The sequence below is a fragment of the Mastigoproctus giganteus genome, chromosome 11, assembly GCF_048544385.1.
Source record: "Mastigoproctus giganteus isolate SK-2022 chromosome 11, ASM4854438v1, whole genome shotgun sequence".
Lineage (NCBI taxonomy): Eukaryota > Metazoa > Arthropoda > Arachnida > Uropygi > Thelyphonidae > Mastigoproctus > Mastigoproctus giganteus.
In genome coordinates this window covers 144,691,159-144,713,520 of record NC_143585.1, presented here as the reverse complement: position 1 = coordinate 144,713,520, position 22,362 = coordinate 144,691,159, and the positions used below count along the sequence as shown (strand labels likewise).

General features: G+C 37.2%; 1 protein-coding gene across 3 annotated transcripts in view; it reads right to left on the bottom strand.

The window, feature by feature from the left end:
• The window catches only part of LOC150078496 (leucine-rich repeat protein soc-2 homolog), a 487,454-nt gene that overhangs the window by 447,064 nt on the left and 18,028 nt on the right, over positions 1-22,362 (bottom strand). For all 3 annotated transcript variants that reach the window (XM_090385300.1, XM_090385301.1, XM_090385302.1), the window contains exon 2: positions 16,426-16,557. In XM_090385300.1, coding sequence (XP_090241426.1) covers positions 16,426-16,557 — 132 coding nt within the window. The remainder of the gene's footprint in view (positions 1-16,425; positions 16,558-22,362) is intronic.

Genomic DNA, 22,362 nt, shown 5'->3' with positions numbered 1-22,362 from the left:
TTTGTGGACTTTGAGGGTGCTTTTGAATCACTTTGGTGGGAGAGTGCCCTCAAGTCTTTGCATTCGGCACACTGTGATAAATACATCTTTGAAACTTAAGATCTTATTTTCAGGATAGAAAGGTAAAAGAACGTGCTAAGCACTTAACCTATGAGTCAAAATTAAAAAACTTTTAATTTTGTTTTAATGTCACCCATTAATTTATATGTATCCCATGCATTTTTTTTCTCTGCCACATGTCTCATTAGAAGGGCATGAATGGATAAGCATGATTGTGTACACTCACAAATCTTCTGCATTGTTAGAAATAGGGTTCCAGATGAATAGAAAAGTAAAAATTTGAGACAACCTGCCATAGTTCTATAAGATGTACAAATACAGTCCTAAGATTGGAACAGAAAAAATTATGTCTGTTGATCTACTCTGTGCTAGAGGTGGAAGAAACATATGATGTGATATTATAAATACTTTAAGAGTAATGAGTAACTTAAGGAGGAAGCTTTGTATATAAGTTTATATTGTATGTTTGTGTTGTTTTGTGCTTTCAGTTTTTTTTTTTTTTTCTGGAAGTGTTGTTGGATTTCCTTTGACAAATTAAAAAATATTTTGGTCAATAGTTATGGAGTATTATACTGGTGTGAGCTCACTGGTGCAAAATATATATATATATTTTTTTTTTTTTTTGCTGGTATCCAGGACAGCAGCCTGGGTATGGAATTTTTCTGGCATCCACAGGCATAGCACTACCTCCTGTGGGTGTGGGATTTTGTGCATTGCACACAGACCGTGGAAAATTAGTAGGTAAGTGAGGTATTCAGAACTGGGCAACCTGAGTACGGGGTCAATGTATTCACTCATTTTTCATACACGACCAATGTATTCACCTGTAGTGGATGCAAATAAAATAGAGGCAACAGGTTCGGCTCCACATGATAAGGAGGGGCACTGGACAGCAGTTGTCCAGGTGATGGCTGCTCCCTGGCAGAAAAGAGACCTGACACTCACAACACATACTACAGAACATACATTAACCACATGTCAGACCCATTTTACAGAGTTTCTGTATTTCATCACAATGACACTAGGTGGAGATGGACTTTTGTCTGGGAGCCACCATCTATGGTGGCTCCCAGATGGAATTAACACATACAGGGTACACATACATGTTCCTTCTGTACGCAGCGTACTCCCTGTATTCTGAATCCATTATATCTGAGTGAAATAATGTCTCTGATACTCCCACACTGTCTGCACCAGATGACTTGGTCAGTACTTTAATTTCATTAAATTAATTTACTATGCTCCTAGCATTAGTGTAAATTGAAGTACAGTTATTTATTATATTCATCACAGTCATCAGGATCATAACACACTCCTACTCTAATTTTAGGTTTTCTCCAGTGCTCGTGTCACTCTAACCTAACTTTACATTGCACTGGGGAAACGTGAACTGATGCATTTTGTTAGATGACTTCTTTATACACCTATACATTAGAGAAGATGCAACAAAGGAAAGAAACGCTCCCGATCTGGCCATCAGCAGAAACTGTCATGCATTAACAATCTGCAGGTCGGAAGCCACTAGGTAGCGGCAATCACTGCATAAAGATATAGGACCCATTCCAAGAAATAACCACTGCCAACTGCAAAGGGAAGGTTCCTGCCTTCACAAAGGTGACTATTGATGGGCTCACAGTTTTAAACTCTTTTCTGTGGACCCAACTGATGACATTTAAAATTATAAATGAATGGAAAGAGGTCAAGAATTCTAGTTTGTTTTTGGTTTTAAATGCCATAATATGCCAGTCAGACAACAGAATCAGTCAAATCAATGGAGTTTAAAAATCTCTTGAAGAAGTTTTATGTGTCTATATTAAAAACATTTGGAGGAGAGTCCAGAAATCAGTAGCACATTGAGATAGTATGGTAGGGGTTAACTACCTGCAAAAAATAAAAAAATACTGTTCATGAATTAACAGCTGCTGGAGTGTATATCGTTCCCCAGATCAGTCCACAGATTTAAAGCGTAACTAACACTCTTATTGAAGAGTGTACATTCATGAGAAAATGTTTACCATTATAATGGTATTGTAATTTAAACATAGTAGGGATTTAGCTCCTCTGCTCATAGTAAGTGGGAATGAGCCAGATTTATATTACCAATCTGAAGTCAGGTGAGAACTACTTCTGGGCAGAATATACATGTGCTATAATGCCATGAATCAATTTTTGGTTTAATTTGGTGTACTTTTTTAAAAATATGATCATTGAAGTATGTTTGCTATTGTGAGAGGTAGCTATATCACACTGTGTATTTATAATTTGTATATCAAACAGGAAAGACTGAATTACTAAATAAAAAGTTGTGATTTTGCTGTTCGATTAGCAATTCATTCTGTTTTATCCTGACATGGCCTGGGATCAGAAACAGACATAATTCTTTTTGAACAAAGTTAACAAGGTAAACTGGATCTGGCAAAAATTTGAGTGATTCCCCCCTCCACTGTGTGTGTGTGTGTGTGTGTGTGCGCGCGCGCGATGACTTTTAATTATTATTAAGGGATATTAATGGAGTTGTGCTAATTTAATGCTATTGTATAGGGTTAATTTTAGTACATATAAAACATAGTTTTTATATGAACTAAACTTATATTTCTTATTAAATTTGGTTCTACATTGGAAAAACCAACCCACTAGTTAGCTATAAACTATCCCTGGAATGGGTAGCCTAATGTACCATCTTCTTCCAGTCACATAGCTCCCTGAGGAGCTGTTGTGGCCACCAACAAATTCCTTCAACTGCATCGATTGTGTGCTATACGAGCAGCATCGCAAAGTATCATGCCCAGAAGTTCACTGATCCATCCTTCCACCTAGTTGCAAGTCTTCCTCTGCACCTCTTCCCCTCAGTTTTTCTTTCCATTATATTCTTCAACAGAAAGTTTTCTCTTCTTACTATATGACCAAAAAAACTTGAGTTTTCTTTTGTTGATGCTATGAAGAATTTTAGGCCTGCCAATTTTATTCAATATCCACTCATTTGTTCTTCAATCCAAGTAAGAAATATGCAGTATTCTTCTGTAACACCACATTTCAAATGCCTCAATTTTCTTCCTGTCAACTCTTTTCAGTGATTCACAGTTTCGTCTTTAGGGGCAGATCATGATCTCTCCAATATTTTATCAGATCAGCGACCGATGTTTTAGCAATTGCCTGTCGTCTCTTTGCATCATTTGAGCAGTCACTATTTTTTATTTATTCTTGACCCTAAGTAATCAAATTCATCAATTTCTTTGATATCTTGCCCATTAACCTTCACCTTACTGGAATCAAGATTATCACCAATCACCATAATAAATCAGAAACAATTCTTTTTTCTTACTTGCTTCACATACTCTCCTCAGAGTTTCTTTAAGATGATCCTTAGAATTAAAAATTAGAACAGTATCATCTGCATAACAAAGGTTGTTTATCTTTAGTCCTCCAATTTTGATGCCATTTTTAATAACAGCACCCCTAATTAATTTTATTTTATTGCACCCCTACTCAATTTTCTTCCTATTAGATCCAATTCTGTGTGCAATATTATTAAAAAAATGTTATATGATAGTTATTGCAATAATATAACTATAAACAAAATTACAATTCATAATACAAATTATATATATATATACTGTATAATTTTATTCTTTATATAGAGGTACTAAATAAAGATCAATCATAAATCACCACAAAATTAAAAAGATACCGTACACCTTTTTATAATGAAATAAATATATAAATTTTAAAAAATAAGTTTAAGTAATGTAAACCCAAATTACATGCACCCCTGGAATGTTGTTGCGGCACCCCGGTTGAAAACCATTGCTCTAAATCTTCCAAAACTTCAAGCATGATGTCTTCAGCATAAAGATTAAAAAGGTGAGGTGACAAAATACAGCCCTGCCTGACGCTGTTACCTATTGTGAAAAAGTCCGTGTTTCCCATGTTTGTTCTCACAGTTCCTTGCTGTTCTTGGTACAGTAGCTTAATCAGCTAAATTATGTGGATTGGGAAACCCATAATAGTCATCATTTCCCACAATTTCTCATGTTAAACACAATCAAATGCTTTTGCATAATCTATAAAATGCAAAACGACTGGAACATTGAATTCTTTGCATTTTTCTATAATCAGTCGTAGGCTTAAGATCTGATCCTCTACCCCTTCTGAAACCTGCTTGTTCTTCTGGCATTTCTTCAAGTTTTCTTGAGATTCTGTTCAATATGATTTTAAGAATAATCTTGCTAGTGAGTGTGACAAATTAGGCTAATAGTCCTGTAATTTGAGCAAATTTTCAGATTTTTTTTGAGAATGCCGGGTGGTTTACATAAAAGACAGCAAACTGTGATAGGGGCTTTGAATCACCTGTCACAGTTTGCTGTCTTTTACGTAAACCATCCTGTTTAATTAAAAAATTTAAGTACATATAACTTATTTACCTTATTCCAAAAAAATTTTCCCCCAAGTTATGACCTAAAGTTAACCTAGAAAAACTGGTATAGAGATTACAGGAACAGGTATGTAATAAACATTCTTCTAGTTTGGCTATGTGTCTGCTGAAAACTCCTGAGGAAGTAGCAGATAAATGGCTAAGAGGGAGAATGTTAATTTTTCTTTAATTTCCTTAAGTTTCTCCAAATTTACATTAATTTCAAAATGTTATATATTACTATATATTTATATGTATCTATGGTACATTAGGCTATCCATTCCAGAGTTAGTTTATTGATAACTAGTGGGTTGGTTGGGGTCACCACACACCTGATGCTCCCACGTAAAACCAAATTTAATAATAAGAAATAAGTTTAGTACACACACACACACACACACACACACACACACACACACACACACACACACACACACACACACACACACAGTACTTTTATGATGGTTGGTCATGCCATATTCTAGAGAAAGTTGTACTACATATAATTCAGCTGTGTATATGCTGCATTCTAAGTAGAGTCTAGTTGACAGATTTATGTCCGGAAAGAATGCAGTTAGGGTTTTAGATTTTGAGCCATTAGTGTAAATTTGAGCATAAAAATGAAAGATTGCAAAATTGTGCATATGTAAATATTCTAGGGCAGAGTTCTTCAGCATATGGGCAGATTTTGTACAATTAGGAGTTCCTGGACCCAAATCCCTATAGGTCTATTGGTGCTTTGAGAAAAATTATACAGATTTTCCCAGTGGAGAACAAAATTGATAGGAGGAATTTTTGGTTTAAATAAATATTGCAATGCTAGTTTTTTGATGCCTGGTGGACAGAGTTGGTTCATTGGCATCTACATACAAATTGTTGATAGGAAATGTATTGAAAGCTCCTGAAGCAATACGAATGGCACTATGATGAACTGGGTCCAACCATCTAAGGGCACTTTTATTAGCTGAGTTATACACTGGGGCATCGTTATCTAGTTTAAATCATATAACAGCATGGTATGATTGGAGTAGAGAACAACTATCTGCTGCCCAAAAGGTTGATGACAGGATATGTAACATGTTCCACTTGATCAGATGTGCTCAAGAAAGGGTCAACTTCTTATCTGGTATTAGCTCTAAAAATTTTACATATGGTTTTACTGGGATGAGGTGTCCCTCTAGTTTTAATTCCAGATGAAGATTACATTTATGGCAAAAATGTAGACACACACAGTTTTATGTATTGAAAATCAGAAACCATTATTTAAGGCATGTGCATTGATATTGTTAATATCAATCTGAAATTGTCTTTCAGTTCTCATTTTCTATGAATGGCAGGAGATACTCTCATGCAGTAGTGTGCTATTAATTTTTAACAACTGGCTCACTAAAAAAGAACAAGACCAAAAATGTGTGTATATATTTATTGCAAGTTTTACTGATTTACAACAATTCAGAATACAAAAATTTTCAAACAATAATAAAATATTCATTTTTTTAATTTCTACATAGCCAATTGATTTTCACAAAATGTTTTTGTTGATTTTTGCCGAGTTCTTGTACCGAATCTATGGCTGCGATTCAATCATGATTTGACAGTAACCCCAGAGTAACATACCAACTGTGCGTTACTACACTCAGTGTAGTGGAGAATGAAAAAAAAAAAACCTCATTTTAGGAAGGATGTGGGGCTGCTGGAATGAGTATAGGGAAGGGCAAGAAGATTGGTGAGGGGAACAAAGGGGTGCTCTTGCCTAAGTTCTACAAATTACAGCATCTGGAGACTAGGCACCTGCGAGGTGATCTGATTGAGGTGTATAAGGCCTTGAATGGTTTGAGCAAGCTCAATGCCGGGGATTCTTCCTCGTGCCAAGATTAATCGCTTGAGAGGACATAAATTCAAATTGAGTAAAGACAGTTAAGAATAGATGTGCGGAAATTTGCCTTTAGCTAGCTAGCGGGTGGTTGATTTCTGGAGCAAACTTCCATCTGTCGTTGTAGAAGTGGAGAGCTTAAATAAATTCAAGGAAGAACTAGACAAACTTTGGAGTGAATTGGTTGGTGATCTACTAATACTAAATGTTTTTATTGACTTTTGCCGAGCTCTTGTATCCGTAGCCAATCTATGGTTGTGATTCAACTGTGATTTGACAAATGGAGTTGTATCCCAATCAGCTATCTCTTTTCCCAATAAATTTATCGTCATTAAATCTGACATGTGAACTAATGTTAAACTATTCTTCACCCTTGTACAAATTATGTTCATTAAACATAATTAGGATAAAGGTATGGTTGAGTGGGAAAAGACAGAGTGGTAATCAATGGATACCGCTCATTGTTGACTAATGTTATCAGTGGAGTCCCTCGGGGTTCAGTGTTGTTTTCTATCATGAATATAAATGAATATAAATATTCATAAATATTCAATGAATATATACTATCATGAATATAAATGATATTCATGATAGTATATCAAGCTTAATATCCAAGTTTGCAGACGATACAAAGGTTGTTAAGGACACTAATGACAGTACGCTGCTGCAACAGAATCAAGAAAAGTTGAGCAGATGGGCTGAGAGGCAGCAAATGAAGTTTAACATTGACAAATGGAAAGTACTACATATGGGAAGCAGTAACACTAGAGTGACGTATCAACTCTGTGGTATTACACTGACAGTGGTAGGGAACCAAAAGGACCTGGGAGTAATTGTGCAGGCAGATATGAAGTTTCTGAGCAGTGCAGACAGTCTGCAAGAGTGGCTCATATTGCCTTGTCAATGATATACAGGAACATTTCTAGCAGGGATAAGGAGGTGATTATCCCTTTGTATAAGGCAATGGTCAGGCTACACCTGGAGTACTGTATACAGGTCTGGAGGCCTAATTTTAAGAAGGATGTAGAGCTGTTGGAATGAGTACACAGAAGGGAAACAAGATTAGTGAATGGAACAAAGGGTTGCTCTTATGAAGAAATGCTTAAATTTTGCAAATTACAGTGTCTTGAGACTAGGCACCTGCGAGGTGATCTGATTGAGGTGTATAAAGCCTTGAATGGTTTGAGCATGCTCAATTGCTCAATGCTGATGGGATTCTTCCTCTTGCTCAGAATAATCACCTGAGAGGACATAAATTCAAATTGAGAAGTTTGCCTTTAGCCAGCAGGTAGTTGGTTGGTGGAACAGACTTCCATCCTTTGTTGTGGAAGTTCATAGACTAAATAAATTTAAGGCTGTGCTGGACAGGTATTTAGAATAAATGGAGGAGTGAAATGGAAACAGTTTTTTTTTTTTTTTTTCGGCTGATGCTGCATAAGCTTGCTTTCTTGCATCATATGTCTCTACTAATACTAAAGTACACAGTCAAAATGAGTGGTCCTTTAGGCTGTTCTTGTTGTTATTTGGTTTTTAGGAGCATTAGCAACTAAGGCCATATTGCTCCGGGGATATGCAGTGGTCATTCCCTAACCTTTCTGCATCCTCCGTATTTGGTGGCTCACGGGCTCGAACCCCGGTCTAATCAAGAAGCATGTGCTACGCACTGCTGCTCCTGCCCACTGAGCCGCCAGGTCCTTTAGGAATCTCAGATCACAACTTGGTGATTGTCTCTTCTCTAATGGTGTTTTTATCTCATGGCTATTCCCAACTCTGTGTTGTTAGCATTACAAGAATGCAAAATGGGATGACCTGCAGGAATTCTTTTCTTCTTTTCCTTGGTTGGATTACTGTTTCAAAACTTCTGATGTCAACGTTTCCTCAGATCGTGTCAGTGAAATTATTCTTGTAGGTATGGAATCCTTTATTGCACACTCCACTTTAAAATCTCATCCTTTATCTAAACTGTAGTTTTCCAATAAATGTGCAAAGGCTGTTCAAGAGAAGAATGTTGCATATTGTAATTGGCTTGCTTCCCATTCTTCAGATTCATTTTCAGCCTACAGCAAAGCTCACAACAATTGAAAAGCAGTTGTTAATCAGTCCAAACTAGATTTTGAACAGGCTAAGAGTAGAAAACTTGCTTCTTACCCTAATGGTAGCCAAGAATTCTGGTCTCTTGCCAAAGCTATTGGACACAACTTTTGCCCATCTTTGCTCCCACCTCTGTCAAAACGAGATGGTTCTATCATCACTTCAGGCAAGGATAAAGCCAACCTGCTAGCCTCCCATTTTTCTTACAACTCATATATTAACGATCATGGTCTTAACTCCATTCAATGCCTCCTGTGGTCTTCCATCAAAAGGATGTCAGAAGGATTTTGACGAATCTTGATGGTAAGAAAGCTCCAGGTCCTGATAGTATTTCTCCACTTGTTCTCAAAACCTGTGTTCCTCAACTTGTTCCTGTTCTTTGCCGACTTTTTTTCATTTTCTTATTCCTTTCACTTTCTTTCACTTTCTAAGAAAGTGAAAAAGGGCGGCAAAGAACAGGAGTAATATGAGCAAATTTCCATTCAGAATGGAAATTTGCTCATATCCGGCCAGTTCCTTAAGAGGGTAGCAAATAACTCCTATCCAATCGTCATATTGCAATTACTTCTACTCTTTCTAAAGTAATGGAGAAATCCATTAACCGCCAACTCTTAAACTATCTAGAAACCTTCTGTCTGATCAATGATTGCCAGTATGGATTTCGTCAGTGTTGATACACTAGTGATATTCTGGCTTATGTTACCCATTTATGGACAAATTCAATGGAAAAGTTCGGTGAAACACAAGCAGTTGCTCTTCACATCTCAAAGGCTTTCGATCGTGTTTGGCATCTGTTTGGTAATGGTTTGCCAACTGTTTTTTGTAATTGGTTCTCCAGTTTTCTCTGACTGCTCACTGAGGGTGATGGTAGATGGCTCTCTGTCTTCTAACTTCTCCACTAATGCTGGTGTCCTCCAAGGTTCAGTTCTTTCCCTCACCTTTTCCTCTTGTATATTAATGACCTCCCTCAATTGACTGAAAATCCTATCCATCATTTTGCTGATGATAGCACATTGCATTCCGCTTGCCAGTTTGAGAAAGCTCAACCTACTAAATCATCTTCAACTTCTTGAATATCTGCTACCAATTCCTTAAATGCCGATCTCCGGGTAATTCTCCAGTGGGGCAAACACAACTTAGTTGATTTCAATCCTTCTAAAACTCAGTCCTGTCTTATATCTCGCAAAAAGGATTCTTCTGCTCCTATACTTATCTTTGGTGACACTGTTTTGTAGGCAAGATTATATATCTCTTTTGGGGATTACCCCATCTTCTAATCTCTCTTGACACAAGCACATTACAAATATTGCTTCCTCTGCATCTAAAAAAAACTTGGTTTTCTTTTTCGCTCTCAGCGTTACTTTCCTTCCAAGCAGATGTTCCCTCTGTACAAATCACAAATCTGCCCTACCAGGGAATATTGTTCCCACATCTGGGGCAATGCCCCCAAAACCTCTCTCTCAGGCTTCTAGATTCCATTCAGAAGAGGGCAATTAGGTTAATTAATAACTCCTCTCTAACAGAGTCTCTCCCCGTCTGATACTGTTTTGCTGCATGCCTTTTATGCAGATATTTCCATGGACACTGTTCTTCTGAATTGGCTTCTATAATTCCCGCTCCTCTCTTTCAAAACAGTCTGAACATGTGCCGCCACCAGCCATTTACTGTCCAACTTCAAACTCACAGAACTAACTTTTCATCAACCTCATTTATTTATTCAACTGCCATTTTCTGGAACAACCTTCCTTCATACGTATTTCCTGAAAATTACAATCTACAGAAGTTCAAGTCTAATGTCAATAAATATCTTCTTCGTCTTTTCCAACCCAAGCACAGTACTAAGTACTATAGGTTCTAATACCTCTCGTGTTTGGGCTTTTCATATAAAAAAATTCTTGCTGCACTGCTGTCCATAATTCCATTGCATTCCTGGGTGGAGAATCTAAAGCTCAAACAGCCCATTCCAACAGCATCCTAAAGATGCTCCACGGGGTTCAACGTCCAAAGATGGGAGGCCGTTCCATTGTGGTAAAATCTGCGGAATATGAGAAATGCTCTTCGAACCATGTTCTAGTCACCACGGCTCTGTGGGGAGGCGCACTGTCCTGCTGGAAGAATCCAGTGCCCTGTGGGTGCACAATTACCATGAAGGGATGCAGATAACTGCAAGAATGGACACGTTCTTGCAGTTATCTGCATCCCTTCATGGGCTGTTCAGAGCTGCATCTAAATATACCAGAGGTCCCAACATGTGCCAGTTTAACACGCCCCAGACCATTACCGACAGTCCACCTACTCAAACTTCCTTGTTGACATGACGGGTGCATAGCTTCATGCAGTTTTCGGCAGATACACACCCGGCTGCCTGCTCGAAATAACTGGAAACAGGACTCATCGGACCAGGAGACCAGTCTCCAATCATCCAAGGTCCAGTGCCGATGTTCTTTCACCCAGTTGAAGCGTAGAGTCCTGTGTTGTGGTGTTAGAAATGGATTGGCAGCTATCATAACCTATTGCAGCTAATGATTGCCTGATGGTCCATGTGGAGACATTTCTGTTTTAGACATTTCTAAAAGGAATACATGTAAACTATTTGTATAGTTATCCAACAATGGAGAGTATCAGCACTGAAGTGTTCTACAAAACATCACAGAGGTGATTCCTCCAGTTCCTACCTAATTGATTTACAATGTTAGAACGTATTGAGCCTTTGCTGCTCTGTTATCTATTAATTAAATACATAAATATAAAATGTGAAACTTTACAAATGGAATGTGCACAGCGTGGTCATGTGTTGAGTAAAAAGAGAGAGCTTGCATGAGGATATGCGAATGCTAAAGCATCAACTAAAAGAAAAAAAAAAAGTGCAGAACTAGGTGATTGTTGTAGATGCTGTAACACTACATACTCCATTATTGGTGGAGATGCATGCCTCTATTGCAGTTAAAAATGCTATGACAACCAGATATGTGCAGTGATTAAAGCCACAGTCATTGATAGTAGTGGCAAGATTGGTCAACCACCAAAAGAGCATGTGCTCTGGCCAATCTTTCCACTGCCATCAACGATGGTAGTGGAGAGATTGTCCAGAGCACAAAGGCCTGTGTGCACACTACTCTCTTGAATCTGGAGTCATTCCAGCTCCATGGGGCGGCACACAGGCAACAAAGTTTCTAAGATAAGAGCCGACTTCACCAACTGTGGCTGTCCCACCTGTGTCTTGGACAAATGCGACCTACAAGCCCGTGAGCTTGCCACACATCCGAGCCCCCCCCCCATAACAACAAGACAATATCTACCGCTTACATCCCATATTACCAGGGCGCTTCAAATTGCATTTCTAAGATCTTATGTGGGTACCAGATAAAGTGTTTGCAACTTCCAGGTAGAGGATCGCGATCTCTTGTCTCGAGGGCAAAGACACCCATCTCCCCCCCGTTTATGCTGTGGTGTGATACTCTGCATTATATGCCACGATTGCGGCAGCTGCTATTTGGGGCAAACTGCCAGAATGCTCCAGGACCGCCTCTCTGAACATGAAAGGGCTATTCGATTAGCTGACTTTGCAGTTGCAGAGCATTATTGGTCAATGCAACACGACCTCAATCCCAGATGTGATAATGAGGTGGTTGACCAATCCTGCCACTACCTTCAATGACTGTGGCTTGAGTCACTGAAAATATCTGGTTGTCATAGCGTTTTTAACCACAATAGAGGCATGTGTCTACACCCAATCATGGAGTCTGTAGTGTTACAGCATGACAACTGCTGGAAATCAGTCCATGTATGTAGCCAGCATCTACAACAATCACCTAGTTCTACACTGTGATGCTTTAGCATTCGCATATCCTCTTGCACACTCTCTCTCTTTTTTGCTCAACATGACCACGCTCTGCACATTCCATTTGTAACATTTCATATTTATGAATGTATTCACACAGATTCCAAAGAAATACTTAAATCTCAAAATCTCCTGTTAATTAATTACTTATTAAATTCCATAGATGAGTGAATTCCTTTACTCATCTATGGAACTTGGTACCACACGCCTTTAATTTCATCTAGGTTTGAATCCAAACTGTTTGTCTGACTGGTTTGCATTTAGGCAGCACGTTTCTAAATGGAAGAATATGGATACTAGATGTCATGATTTGATAAAAGGCATCTCATATACTCATTTCCATTTTTATTAAATAGTCTCATGTAGAACTGTCGCATCTTAAGCCACACCGAGTATTGGTGAAATTTTCATTATGTTCTAGATTCCACACTAGTCTTTGTCTACATACCACACTACAATTGAGTAGTCTTTCCAAAATTTTGCAGATACCACTGGTCAGAGCTATGGGATAGCAGTTATTTGTAACAGTGGGACCTTTGCCATCTTTTCGGAATGTCAGGACTACTGCTCAAAGCCAAGGATCGGGTAAAACATCTTCCATAAAACCAGACTACTTTTTCTTCGGATAGCAATAGTGCTATATGGAGTTCTTTTGGTGTAAGAGGTCTACTGTATGATTCAATTCCATTAGAACAAAAGTTTAGCTTCTATCCAGTCTTTGTGTACTAAGAACTTCTGAGGATAAGATGTCCTTGCTGATAGATGAGCAAATATCTTACATAGTGCATTCAGTAATGCATTACATAATACTAGGGAGGCAGAGTTTCTGTATTTAACTTGCATTTCGTGGATTTCATTCCAGAGAGCCTTCATACCAGTGGACTGGTTTATGAATGACACAAAATAGATCTAAGAATCTTTCTGGCTTTGATGGCTTATATATTTTACTTTTGCACATGCTCATTTGAATAGTACTAAGTTCTCAGTGGTGGGATACTGACAAAACTTGTTCCATGCTTTATTTTTTGCTTTTCTGGCCTCCATGCACTTGGCAGTCCATCATGACTTTGGATAAAGAGAAAAAAATATGTAGAAGTTTTTGAATAGACTGTGTGGCAACTTGAACTATACTTTCTGTGATATGTATTATTGCACAATTTATTGATTCTTGACTGACTACTTATGTATCAAATGAGGCTAATTTACTGTAAGACTCCCAATTGGCACTTTCAAATTTCCAGTGAAATATTCTGCTGGAATGGCAAAATGTGTTGGCAAAGTGTAGAGATTACCAGACAGTGGTTACTATTAAATGGACTTTAAATGACTTTCCAAATGAAAACAGGGTATTACAGTGGATTAGTTGTTAGAATGTCCATTTTATATGGTAGTGCTCACAATATTGTGAAAGGTCACCTGAAAATGGCACGGATCTGTGCCCACTGGATTCCAAACAATTTGGCTCCAGAACAAAATCAGCAAAGAGTAGACGTGCAAAGAAATGTTGATCATTTTGAAACACTGTCAATTTTAAATCAAATAGTAATTTGTGATGAACATTGAATTTTTCACTATGATCCAGAGACAAAACAACAGTAGAGTGAGTGGAAGCATTCTGATTCACCAAGACCTAAGAAATCGAGCTTCTCATTCGGTTGAAAAACAAATAGTGTGTGTTTTATTGACAGAAAGAGCATTCTTGTTACACATTTTTGCCTCGTGGAACAACTATGAATAGGAAAGCATACTCTGTGGTTCTCAGAGTTAAATTTCACTGTGCCATTCATTAGCATTAGTAGGGCATATGATGCAAGAAAGCAAAAAATCAGCCAAAAAAAAAAAAAAAAACCCTTTCCACTTCACCCATCCATTCACTCCAAATGTTTGTCTAGTTCTACCTTGAACTTATTTAAGTTTCTGACTCCACTACAACAGATGGAAGTTTGTTCCAACTATCAACCACCCGCTGGCTAAAGGCAAATTTCTGCACATCTATTCTACAATTGTCTTTCCACAATTTGAATTTATGCCCCCTCAGGTGAGTAATCTAAGCAAAAGGAAGAATCCCATTAGCATTGAGCTTGCTCAATCCATTCACGACCTTATACACCTCAATTAGATCACCTCACAGGTGCCTAATCTCCAGAAGCTGCAATTTGCAGAACTTAACCCTTTCTTGGTAACACTAACCCTTTGTTCCACTCACCAATCTCACTGCTCTTGTCTGTACTCATTCTGGCAGCTCTACATCTTTCCCATTCGTGAGGAAATATATAGAACTTTCCGATGTGAAACGATTTCTCCATCAAGACAATGCCAGGCCCCATATAGCTAATATTGTGTAGCCAGTGACCACTGCCATAGGTGTCGAGGTTCTGCCACATCCCCCTTATTCACCAAACTTAGCCAGCATGAATTCTTCCTATTTCCACGTCGGAAGAAAGCTCTGAAAGGCAAGTGTTTCACTTCCGACAACGATGCCACAGAGCCACAACAGAAGCACTTCAGTCTTTAGAAAAATGGCTTGCAAGAAGCATTTAATGCCTGGGTACAGTGGTGGTGAATTTGTGTAAAGTTCAAGGGAGAGTATTTCAAGAAAGAGAAATCCACAGAAGATTCAGATGATGACAATTACGATAAGATCTTGCACCAGTCCGTGAATTAAATGATCGCCTCTCGTATAATGATCACATGGTAATGAAAAATCACACAAGTGGACTGCTACTTCTTTGAGATGGCTCATCAGTGGTAATTATTGCACTGGTAAAGGGTATTCACAAAGATGGTTACACCACTATGAGCCAGCCCTTCACATACTGCATCCTAATGGTACATTATACAGTTCAGTCCAGTGGACTATCTAGCAGCCAACCTACAAACACCATTTTAGAGGTTGTACCCTCAAAATGTAAAGAAGGTTGATTCTCCCCATGGCGTCCATCATAAACGCAAAGGACATCAATGATACTGCATGGTGCAAGAGATGGGTGGAGGAGTTGACAGAGCTTTACTGTAGAGACTAAACATGGGTTCCACCACTTCAAGCCTCCAATAAGCAAAGTGGTGGTATTGCATCAGTTGATGAGAGGGTGCAGTCAGGCATGAAGTTCTCTGAGTAGTATAGACAGGCAGCTAGGACAGTTTGTGGGGTTTTGTCATTGGTATGCAGAAATTTTACCAGCAAAAAGGAGGTCATTATCCCTTTGTATAAGGTAATAGTTAGGCCACATCTTGAGTACTGCATATCGGTCTGGAGGCCCCATATTAGTAATGATGTGGACTTGATGGAATGGGTGCAGAGAAAGGCAGCAAGATTAGTGAGGGTAATAAAAAGATGCTCTTACCAGGAAAAGTCAGTTCTACAAATTTCAGCATTTGGAAACTAGACACCTGCAAGGAGATCTGACCAGGGTTCAAGCCCATGATCACCAAATACGGATGATGCAGAAAGGTCAGGGAATTACCACCGCATATCCCCGGAGCAATATGGCCTTAGTTGCTAATGCTCCTAAAAACCAAATAACAAACAAACAGGAGATCTGATTGAGGTCTTAAAATTAAGCTTTTAAGACTGAGTAAGCTAAATGTTGATAATATTGTTACTCTTGCTCAGACAACCTACATAAGGGGGCATAAATTTAAGTTTAGCCATGATGGTTGCAGGAAAGGTGTGTGAAATTTTGCTTTCAGCCAGCAGGAATTGATTTCAGGCAAACTTCCATCTGGTGTTGTGGAAGTAGCTAGTTTGAATAAACTCAAGGAAGAACTAAAAAAACTCTTAGTTGGGGTTTTTTTGGCCGCTACAATTTCATCAGGTTGCATATTTCTCCTTCACCTGAAATTTGATAATACACTGCCAATTCACATTCAGGTTGATGGAATCAATGCCATATTATATTGGTGTCTTCTTCATAAGATGCTGGAGAAATGAGCAATGTGACTTATTATAACCAGAAATGAAATTAGTTTTCTCATAAAGATGCTGGTCTCTGGAAGCCCAGTTCAATCTTGAATCACTCCCATACATAGATCACTAAGATCAAAGTTATTCAACAATACATGGAGCTACTTCCGAGCATAAATCAATATGGCATGCCACAATCTCTTAACTCTGGGGTAGGAATGAACATTTGATGATAAAATACTTACCAAGTCTGCCTGTATAGAGCCTTTCTTTTTTGATGTTAGCTTCACTTTGTTACTACCAGGATGAGTGACAGTGACCTGTTTGGGCCTTGCAGTGTCTCCACTACCCAGAGATCCTGAGCTTAGTTTCTTTTCCTAAATGCAAACAAAAATTACAAAATATACCAACTGATGAAAAAGAAAAAAGCAAATTATTAATTAAGCTTATTAATAAAACTGGTTTACTACAAACAAAAAAATTATGTAATTATGTACCAGGTACATAATGAGTTGCTACCACTCAACTCTGAGACTGATAGTGTCACAGCGGCAGCGGTTAAAAACACCTTTATTGCAGGAACTCATTATGAAACTAAAATTATGTGTAAAGTTACCACTTTGCGTATATGTTCATGAAGACATTGTATTATAATTCCAATACTGAATTATTTTAGGAAATTCTCTTTTCACCCATCCCCCATTTCCTTTTCGATAATGAGCAGTAAATTGTGCAAGATTTATATATTTTAATGTTTCACCCTGTTTTTCATATTTATCAAAAATACTATCTTTCCATATATCCAAAGACTCACTATCAATTTGTTGTTCATCCAATTCAGCCTTTGGTTTACGTAATTTCTGATGCTCGTGTGGCCACACCATTGGCACGTATTCAATCGCTCTTGAAGACACGGATATTGGGTATTGTAATAAATACCAAGCTGCCTCTTGTGTATCCATAGAATTCAACACATCTACACTTAATGCTCGTGTTATATCAGTTATATCCATATCAGGATATTCTTCTTGTTCTTGTAGCTCTATAATTTTCCTTTGCAGATTGCTTATTCCTCTGTTAGTTTTATTCACATATTCAATTACATATGCTGCACATAAATATTCTTCTATGATAAATTGTAAATCCAAATTAGACTTAAGCACTCCTAAAATCCAAGGATTGTAATTATTCATAGATATCTCTTCTACCTTGCAATGCGTTTACAAAATACACGTGGTTATTTGATACCAGCCCTCAAAATATTTAGATATTCTTCTTCTGATTGGCATTGATTTGATTTGAGGAATTATTCGAAATTAACATGATTATCCAATTCTAATGAGTCATGCATTTTACGATAAGCTAATCTTCGGAGGCCATCAGTATCAATATACGAGTTTGTGACATTGGGCAAAAAGGTGCTTCAAATTGACATTCGCGTTATTTTTATAACAGGTAAAAGTATGCTTATGTTGCTGTAAATATGAATAATCTGAAGTTCTCTATAGAACATAATGCATCTATCATTTGGATTGATTCTTCCATCCCACCTTCTTTTTCTTCTAATGGTGCAGAGGGTGCATTGTTCATCCATAATAATATATTTGCATGTGGACTTCCTCGATGTTGAAATTCAATGCATTTAAAGAAATTTAAAACATAATATTTCCCAAAAGGACTATAGATGTTTGACTTTAAAATTTTTAGTATACTCTCAACAATTTTATTAAAGTATATTTTTTTTTTTTTTTTTTTTTTTGATTTGGTAGTTATTGGCGCATCGGCTTCTGTGGCCATATTGCACCTCCCAAGGTTTTTGCAGTACTTTGATCCAAGCCCGAGGCGGGAATCGAACCCGCGACCTTTGGGTTGCCGGGCAGGTACTTTACCCACTCGGCTAGCCCGGTCGGCATTAAAGTATATGGCACACGTTACAGGGTTTTCATTTATTAATGTAGCTCTTTCCATGTAAGATAGATCTATAACTTCATTAGTTGTAATTTCTTGTTTATATCTGAATTTGTATAACACATAGTAATATGGGCCATGTTGGTTCATTATTCACACGTACTCAACGTCAAGAAGGTTTTTAGATCCATAACTTTTCCTAATTGACAAATAATTGACGTAGGTTTCCTAATTGACGAATCATGGCAAACACATTTCATTTACGTTGACTCCAATAATATGCTGAATTTTAGAAATGCCAAGTTAGAAACTAATGACTTGTTTATAAATTCTTTTTATTCCAATATAGAACAAGTAATGTTATCTGTTATTCCTACTGATTTAAATACAATTTGCAAATTTTCTGCAGTATGCATTCACATAATTTTCATTGCCACATATAGCAAATGTTGGGGCATTACTCCACAATGATCAGATTTACAAATTTCACTCAATGCCATCATAAAGGGAGTAATTTTCAATCCATTTTTAAATTTTTATCCAAAATATATAGCTGAAAAAGAAAGTTCTTCTGCATGTATATCAAATATGAAACGTGTTGGAGACGATTTCTGACCCGGTGCCATAACATAAATATTTATCTTCAGACCATAATAATGTTTGTTGTTAAATTAACAATAGTTCATCATCAAAGTTGACAGGTTCCACAATTTCATCTGAATGTTCCCGTTCACTATCATCATTTGTCCCCAAGAAATTGTCACTCACTTTTATGCCATAGAATTTATACAAAGGTGAATTTATCAAATACTGTAACCATATCTTCCCTATTTTCTTCTGCACACATCCTTGTAGATATGATGATTTATGTAAGAGTCTTCTTTTTATATGCACATTAATGGTATAATCGTCATCTAATTCTCTAGGTAATTGATGAACCATCATATTGACGTTAACTTTTGGATATATAAATCCATTTGACCTGGCCATAGTTGGTATCCATCCCTCTTTTAATGAAGTATGACATATATTACACATACTCACTTCAGTAAATGAAATTCATTTTGAAGTAATTCATATGAAGTTGTTGTAAATGGTTTCAAATCTAATTGAAACCATAAACGATCACAAACATTACAACTAAATCCAAATGGGTTTTTGTACACTAGTTTTTCAAACTCACTGTCAGCTCATGTATAACTATAGGGATGTAATCAGGAATCTTGTTATTAGCCATTTCTAATTTTGCTTTTTTTCGTGCACGATATTCCTTTATTCGTTCTGCTGGAGTTTTAGATTCCTGATAAATATCAGGCATAGTAGAACTCTGTGGTTGAATTTCATTATGATTCGGAATAGTTTGAATTTCTAAGCTCCTTTTCTTCCGTTCACAACATTCCTTCATTATTTCAGTTAGAGTTTTTTTGGGTGCAGTTTGAGAACTCCCAACTTCCCTTTCTTTTTTTCATGATATTCCTTCGAACACTGGGTTGTAGATTTTGGCACAGTCACTTGCTTGTTTGTTTGTTATGTTGTTTGGTTTTTAGGAGCATTAGCAATTAAGGCCATATTGCTCTGGGGATATGCGGTGGTCATTCCCTGACCTTTCTGCATCCTCCGTATTTGGTGGTCACGGGCTCGAACCCCAGTCTAATCAAGAAGCGTGTGCTATGCACTGCCACTCCTGCCCATGGAGGTGCCACAGTCACTTGCGTATTAATCATTATGCTGATATAACAGTATAAAGTAGTGGGTCACTGCTCAATTGTACTTGTTGTGTTACTGCAACTTGTTGCATACAATTGAGTTTTCTTGGGCACATGCGTTGTATTTGTTACGTCACTACAACAACAAGTACAATGAATGCGCATTGGGTTTCATGACAATTTCCAGTTAACGTAATGCTTCTTTCCAAATAACGCTGGTAAAAACGTTTTTAATGTAAAAAAAAAAAAAAAAAAAAAAAAAAAAAAAACCACATTCTTCTAAGAAAGGGTTAATTCAGTGGACAAAGTAATGGGATCATTACATAGTGGGGGAGGGGGGGACTGGTTATTCCGAAAGCATAATCTTGAACAATCTGCTTCTTGTATTTGCTTTAAACAGAAAAATTGTTTGTTACACCTCTCCAAAAACAATGGTTGAATCTGCTCTTGCAGTCAAGTCAAGCACAAGGCAAAATAACAAAAATGAATTTTTAAAAAATTAGTCGAATAGTAATAAAGAGACAAATTATTCAAAACTGTATTCAATAACATATTCTATCTGTTTTCTTCTCAAAATATGCAATCTACTGGTGCATACACATTAAACCTGAAAAAAAAAAAATTCTTTTGTTTTAACCAGTAAACTGCAACAATATATATCAAACTATAAATATACCATTGCAAGTGACACAGTGTAGTAGTAGTTTAAATGGGTGTGATTCCCATCATGAGATAGGAATCAGACCCATCGAAAAATACTTCCCATTAAGATGGGGAAAAACTTTTCTGGACTTTCTGAAATATGTTTTAAAAAACAGTGGGCTTTACTACCCTAGCATATAATAATCATTTCACTGCCTTGATGAGCAACTAATTGACAAACTAAAAATGAGAATTTTCTATTCAGATTAATGAATCCACAGTTACTGACAATAAGGCCAAATTTCAAGAAGAGATGTTTGTAAAATCTATAGAAACTTACTTTACTGGAGCATCCATTTTTGCTGTAAAAACATGGTTTGATGGAAAACAAGTACCACTGGAAAATTTGGTATTTTGTGCCACTGATGGTGCTATCTCTATGGTTAGAAGACAGGTTTTATAGCCCACAATATACTAAATGTGATCACATGATCATCTTATATAAAGGGACAATGGCATTCTCTTCCCTTTAGAATGGCATTCTTTGCAAATGTCTTATACATTTGCAAAGAATACAAATCTTACTAATGTGACACACAAAGTCACAAAAGTGGCTTCCAACTTTGTGTTGGAAAAATGGGCAGACAGACTATAAACCACTGCTCTTATTTCAAAATAAAGGTCCTTTGTTAGATCTGAAGAAATACAAATTAGAGCTTCTAATTTTGGCAACTTTGTAGCCCATCGCAAGCTTATTCTAGTGAGGAATCCCATAAAGGACACCATGAGATCCTCAATGTCTCCTTTGTATGTTCTTCTGAAGAGGAAACAAGCCCCAGGTGTTTCTAAAGATTCCAACTAACTAAATCTGTTGATTTTGCATGTCCCAAAACAGTGCAGTTAAGAGAAGTCAAAATGTTAGAGATACAGCTGCACAGACATTAAAAAAAAAGATTATAAGAATGTGAGAATCAAATCAATGAGCACATATTTTATTTATATACAGAATACAGGCACTCCCCGGCTTACGTAATACTAGACTTACTGAATTTCTACTTTACGTAAGCTTTTGCTGGCTGGTGCAAATTTAAAAAAAATCGTGGAAACGTATTTTGCATCCTGTAGGAATAAATGGAGGTATCGTGAAAATATAATGTGAACCCAATAATACAGTGTTTTTTTTTTTTTTTTGGTAATTTGTTCCAAGACCTTGGAAGTTGAAATTTTCGCCATATAACTAAGCTTTTTATCTCTCTAAAAGGTCATTTTTATAATGGAAATTGCACTACACTTTCATCATTATCATATGTTCCGTTATAAGAATCAATTTTGAATGCCTTTGTGATATTTTTCTAAACCACATTTCTGGTGGTCACAACCATAAAACAATTTGCACTTTCTCGTTTGTTGGACTTTTCTGTTAGTGCAATCTATTATAAACAGGTAGTAAACTCGATTATTGCATTTGCGATAATACCAATAACTGGAATTCTGTAGGTTATGTTACGGTATTATGGTGAAATGAGTTCCCCTTCACTGAAATCTTCAAATCATATAAAAGACAAATAAATTTTCAGAATCTTCTCTCCATTCCTATTTACTTAATACAATGGTGAAGGGAAAGGAACCAGTGAGAGAAAACTGGATATTCAATTACAAAGAACAGTTTGCAAACCATAGGATGGAAGCTTATTTAGAAGACCTTTATGCCAAACGCGATCAAAAGCATCTGAAATATCAAGAGCAATGACTTGAGTTTCACCAAACTTTTCCATTGAATTTGTCCATAGATGGGTTTGTTGTTTGTTTGTTATTTTGGGTTTTAGGAGCATTAGCAACTGAGGCCATATTGCTCCGGGATATGCGGTGGTCATTCCCTGACCTTTCCGCATCCTCCGTATTTGGTGGTGACGGGCTCGAACCCTG